Here is a 6,000-nt window from a genome sequence, read left to right as displayed (position 1 = left end):
ATGATATGAAAAATGCTTTATACATTCATCATTTTGTCCCAATTTTATCTCAGAGTGTAACTTTTACTTTCTGGAGGTACAGAAATTACCCTCACAGCCCAAACGACCAATATACAAACAAACTAGTTTAATTCCTCATCTTTCTTTTCAAGGCAATTGATCACATCATAGGGAAATGACAGGGAGCTTGAAAGTGTTACCTGTAGGGTTTCAAAGTGTCAATCATATCTACAGTCATCATTTGAGGAATTAATGTTGGCCAGTGTTATCATCTCAAATGTGTTTGCAGAGGTCAGGGGAGCAGTGTCTGTCCTCCTCCATGCAGAGAAGCAGTGACATCAAAGGGGCATGTCACAACCTTAAGTTTGGTTAGTGGATTTAAGGTGGTTTGGAGCTTTATCCACTAAGTGTGACCTCCTGACCTCTTGGATTTACAACTTTCCACTCTCTGGGCTGCAGAGAACCCCTCCTTTTCTGAGTTAATCATTTCTTCACCATTATCTGCCCAGAGTTCTTATCTCTTCTGCTGTCACTTTATAACAGGGTCCTCTTATCAACCGGCACAGGGTCACGTGACCAGCCAAAGCCTATTGACAGCTTCCTTTCTTCTGATTAGAAACCATCATGAAACTGGAGACATGGTTTACAGCAGGTCACTGATGCTGGAAAAAGTACAGAGTCCAGGAGAACATGGGCTTGCACCTTTCTGAATTCTAGTTTTTCCCCTCTTTTTTTTTCCTTAACTTTCACTAAAGGAGTGGGGGCTACTATAGACTAAAGTTCCCTTCCCAAGGTCGCAAAAACATGACAAGCTGCAATCTTTCTCATGCTCAATGACTTCTGCTGTAAGCCAAAGGACTGCCAGTGATTTTGCTAAGGATGTCTGCTAGTTCAGATCCTGGAGATTTTCAAGGATTTCTAAAGCGTGGACTTACAGCTGTTGGTAAGTAGGAAGCCACTCTCTTAACATCTGGCGACTTCTGCTACTACTGGTGGATTTGTGTCTTAACGCACTGCTTTTCCTACGGTAGTTATTAAAAGCCCACAATAAGCCCGTGCATATACCACACACTGGTTTTTCTTGAAGTTTAAAGAAGCAGATGAGTGGTTCACCACATGACTTTCATTTATTGTATCCGGTCTTTGGGGGATATCAATGTGCTAGATCAACTGGGCCAGAAAATACAGTTCTTTTTTTTTTTTTTTTTTTTTTTTTTTTTTTTTTTTTGCTTTTTCAAGATAGGGTTTCTCTGTGGTAGCCTTGGCTGTCCAGGAACTTGCTCTATACACCAGGCTAGCCTCGCCTCTGCCTACTGAGTGCTAGGATTAAAAGTGTGTGCCCCTGCTACCCAGTAGAACATTATTACCTTGTGGTGGTGGAGGGGGGGGAGCACTTTCCAGCATTGTGACATTTCAAGGTGCTGGACAGGGAGATGTCTCATTGACTAGGATACTATAGGGGGAAAAAAAATGTTTTTCCTGGCAAATGAAAGTCATTCGAGACTATCATTCAAGGATCTGGGTAGGGATCTACTGTGAGTGTGGCTTGCTTTTATCGACAGAAAAAAACACATACTCTCCCCAAAAATGGACCCTAGAGCTCAGACACTTTCCAGGCAAGCATTCTATCAATGGGCTACACTCAAAACCACTTGAAGTATCTTGGGTTTTGTTATTGCTCTGTGAGGATGGGGGAGGGTTGGGGTTTGTTTTTGTTTTTCGGAGAGACGGCGGGGGGGGGGGGGGGGGGGGACCTGCCCTGTGGTGATCCTCCTGTATCGAAAGCTGGAACTGTAGGTGTGAGCCACCATTCCCGACTTTTTTTTTAAAGCAGAAACACACACACACACACACACACACACACACACACACACACACACACACACACACACACACCAATGTAGAGTCTCAGGTTTGGTAATATTACCGCAAAGATGACATTCAATTAATCCTAAGAGTTAAAGACAAGGGAGGCGATCTGCCTTGTGACACGCTGTGATACGCGTGCTGTAGAGCGCGCCCCCTTTGCTTCCTCTGGACCAGGGCCAGGGCCAGGGCCCGCCCTTCTCCTAAGTCTTTGCGCTGTCAGTGATCTCCCAGGCTCGGTTGGAACAGGATAACCAGGGTTCTGGCTTTGTCTCCTTCTCTGGGGGCAGCCAGCTGACTCCACCTAAGGCTAATTGCCCTTTTTTTTTTTTTTTTTTTTAATGATCTAGCTACGCCCTGAAGTATCAATTGAGGAAATGTTCACCAAAAAAACGTTCTGTACTTACGAAAAAGAAAACAGTGGGAAAAGAGTGCCAAAGAGAGAGAGAGGGAGAGAGAGAGAGAGAGAGAGAGAGGGAGAGAGAGAGAGAGAGAGAGAGAGGAGAGAGAGGAGAGCGATGAGAGAGGAGAGAGAGAGAATATGTAGCTATTCAGGGGGCAGAGGAACGGGGCACCAGAGCTTTACAAGCTTTGCGGCCACCGCACGCAGTGCACTTCGCGCGGGAACGCGCCGAGCCGAGCGTAGGGGCTAGCAGGCGAGACAGCGCGTGCACGAGAGAAGCGGGTGCCGGGCTCGCACCCTCCCAAGGCTGCCGGGGCTTTGACCTCACAAGCTGCCCAGCACAGGAAAAGCGGGCTCTGGGACCACACACGCGGTGCTCTTGCGAGGTCCTTTTCCCACAAGGATGAATTAAATACGGCAAGGCAGCAAGCGGAGCGCCCACCGGGAGTCGAGCAGGAGCTGTTTTCACCCACTGCACCGCAGTAGTATCTCAAAGGCTGTGCTGGAACTGAGGCGCGAACCAGAACTAGCTGTCAGAACTCCAAGGGGCTACTAGGGCTTTAACATCCTCCCCATGCTCCCTGCCTTCGCCTAACCGCTGAACCATACCAAAGGAGCCTCGTGCTTCGGCGCGCTGGATCTGCTTAACACCCAAGCCCTAGGCTTGCCTAGGATCTTCTTTTAAAAAAAAAAAAAAAAAAAGCTATTCACTTCTGCCAAAGGGCTTGAGGGAAGAGGTGTAGAAAAGGGGGGGGGGGGGAGAAATAGGGTCAGGGACATTTTTCTGCACAGCCATCTAGGCTTATTTCTCCTGGTCTTATAACCCTCTAGCGACTGGAAGGCGGCTACAGACATACAATTTCCCATCTCTATAGCTGGGATCCTTGGAAGCACGGGGCTGTCTGAAGGGTAGGGCGGTGAGGCATCTTCAGACCAGGAGCTTGAAGAGGCTGAGTTCATTCCTTAAGGAGAATTGACCCTTTAATGAATCTTTTTCACTGCACAGGGCAGGCCCTCTGAGATGAAATCCTCACTACCCGGGGAAGCTGCAGAGCCAAGTACCTGGGTCATATGAGGTGGCAAGCTACATGCAACCTTGTAACTTCCAGTAACTCTGGCTGAGGTTTCCAACACCAAGCTCAACTTAGTTGTTTTAAATCTTTGAGACTCGAAACATAAAAACAAAAAGCAAGAAAAGACACAAGGGGCCAGGCAGTGGTGGCAGCCTTTACTCCCAGCACTTGGGAGGCAGAGGCTGGTTTATCACTGGGAGTTCGAGGCCAGCCTCATCTACAAAGCAAGTCCAGAACAGCCAGGGCTACACAGAGAAACCCTGTCTCGGAAAACCAAAAACCAGGGAAAAAAAAAGACACATGGGTAAACAAATCCAGGCTTGGTCAGGCTTTCTTTTATTGACTCATCTACCTGGCCCAGTGGCTGAGGTTATCTGAATTCAGTCTTGAACCCGAGGTAAGCTACAGAAAGCCTCAGTTACTCTCCGTAGGCATCAGACACTCTTTTCCTTCACCCCACATGTGCCTACTTCTCTGCTTGGCCCTCCATTGACCTTCACCCCATTTGAAGAAAAACTCTCTGGGAGATTCATTCAGCTTAAAGAAGGTTTTCAGGAGCTGGGAGGCACGGTCCTCTGGTCCTTTGGGGTATGAGTAGTATTAGCTTAAGAGACTGTGCCTGAGAAATCCAGGTGATCTGAAATTCACCAGACAAATTGATTAATGCTACTTTGGGGGGGGCGGGGGTTAGGTTTTGATTGATAAACAAAGCTTATAAACTGCAAATAACTTCAGCTGTCTGGATAGCAACTGTGTCTAGGGACAATGTATGATCAGTAAGGATGGTATCGAATCCTACAAGATGGACAAGTTAGCTGGTGCTGATCACCTTTTTAGTGGCCCTAAAAGGTGATTCTCTCGGGGTGGCGTCCCTTTAATCTCAGCACTTGGGAGGCAGAGGCAGTGGGATCTCATGTGAGTTCGAGGCTAGCCTGGTCTACAAAGTGAGTCCAGGACAGCCAAGGTTACAAGTTTTTATTCAAATTCCTTATGGAAAGACAAGCTTGGATGAAGTTGGGGAAAGAGGGCCAAGCAAACCTGTTATTTCTCAACAGTGCGTCCTGCTGTTCTCCATTCACCTGTAAGGTTTACAGGATTTCTCTGTGTAACCCTGGCTGTAGACCAGGCTGGCCTCAAACTCACAGAGATCCACCTGCCTCTGGCTCCTAAGTGCTGGGATTAAAGGTGTGCATCACCATGCCCAGCTTTGGTTTGGTTTTTCAAGACAGGGTTTCTCTGTGCTGCCTCAACTGTCCTGGACTAGCTTTGTAGACCAGGGTGGCCTCGAACTCACAGAGATCTGCCTTCCTCTGCCTCCCCAGTGCTGGGATCAAAGGAGTACACATGGCTCTGGTATTCTAATTTAAGGTTGGTCAGACTCTCCCCCAAAGAGGCTTATAATTGGCTCTTTATATTCCTTTGCATCCTGTAACGGAAATCAGATTTGGGTCCCTGTAGAATTCAAAATTGGCAATAATCTCTAGGGGTGTGAAGGTGGATGTAAGAGGGATGAGAAAGAACTCTTGATGGTCCTGGCCTAGGGATGGTGCATGGTTTACCATAGCAAGGCACACAGCTGCTGTGGTCCTGGCCTAGGGATGGTGCATGGTTCACTATGGCAATGCACGCAGCTGCTGTAGGCATAATATGCTAAGAACATTCACAGCACCCGTGCTAGTTAGAGCCGGTATGAAGAAGATGGGGATGTCACTGGAGTGACTGAGTTTAGGAAAAGGGGATCTGGTTGTAAACCCAGCACTGAGGGAAGCAGAGACAGGTGGATCTCTACCAGGCTGGTTTACAAAGCAAGCCCAGGGCAGCCAAGGCTACAGAGAAAACCTGTCTTGAAAACCACTAAGCAAAGGGTCTGTTTTGTTGGCCTGTGGAGGGAGGGCATAGGCAAAAAGTTCCAGTTAAAGAGTTTTGTTTTTAAACATCTTTGACAAATCCAGTTGTCCTTCCTGGTTAATGTAAGTGCTGAGTCCCCTGCCCAGAATCTGAACAGTGTCTTCATTCTCTCCCAGTTCAAGATGATCTCCTCAGAGGACCTCTGTAGGGTCACAGAGAACCCTCGCACAAAACCCTTCGCTAGTTTTTAAAACTTTCCAGGTTCTAGGCAAGAAACTATGGGGAAGACATTTGTTTTGGTTGGTTTGGTTTGGTTTTTGGTTTGGGGGGGGGGGGGTGGTTGTTTGTTTGTTTTTGGTTTCTCTTGTAGTCCTGGCCACACTTTGTAGACCAGCTGGCCTTGAACTTGCAGACACCTGCTTGCCTCTGCCTCCCTAGTGCTGTGATTAAAGGAGTGCACCACCACACCCAGCTGATTTTAATGATTTTGTCTCAAATATTTTGTTTGTTCTTTCTTTCTTTCTTTCTTTTTCTTTCTTTCTTTTAAAGGTTTTTCGAGACAGAGTCCTGGTTATTCTGGACGTGCCTTTGTAGACCAGGCTCGCCTCGAACTCACATCAATCCACCTGCCTCTGCCTCCCACGTGCTGGGATTAAAGGCGTGCACCATCACACCCGGCTGTTTGTTTTTCAAGACAGTTTCTCCATGTAACAGGCCTGGCTGTCCTGAAACTCTCTTTGTAGACTAGGCTGGTCTCAAACTCACAGAGATCCGCCTGCCTCTGCCTCCTGAGTGCTCGGATTAAAGGTG

General features: G+C 47.5%; 1 protein-coding gene across 3 annotated transcripts in view; it reads left to right on the top strand.

Annotated features, from left to right (window-relative positions):
• Positions 1-734: 734 nt before the first annotated feature.
• Nr5a2 (nuclear receptor subfamily 5 group A member 2) overlaps positions 735-6,000 on the top strand; it is a 118,789-nt gene continuing 113,523 nt past the window's right edge. For all 3 annotated transcript variants that reach the window (XM_051147504.1, XM_051147503.1, XM_051147501.1), the window contains exon 1: positions 735-943. In XM_051147504.1, coding sequence (XP_051003461.1) covers positions 880-943 — 64 coding nt within the window. In that variant the 5' untranslated portion in view covers positions 735-879. The remainder of the gene's footprint in view (positions 944-6,000) is intronic.

This window comes from Acomys russatus, chromosome 6, assembly GCF_903995435.1.
Source record: "Acomys russatus chromosome 6, mAcoRus1.1, whole genome shotgun sequence".
Taxonomy (NCBI): domain Eukaryota; kingdom Metazoa; phylum Chordata; class Mammalia; order Rodentia; family Muridae; genus Acomys; species Acomys russatus.
Note: the sequence above shows the minus strand (reverse complement) of the source record. Positions and strands in the feature narration are given on the sequence as shown.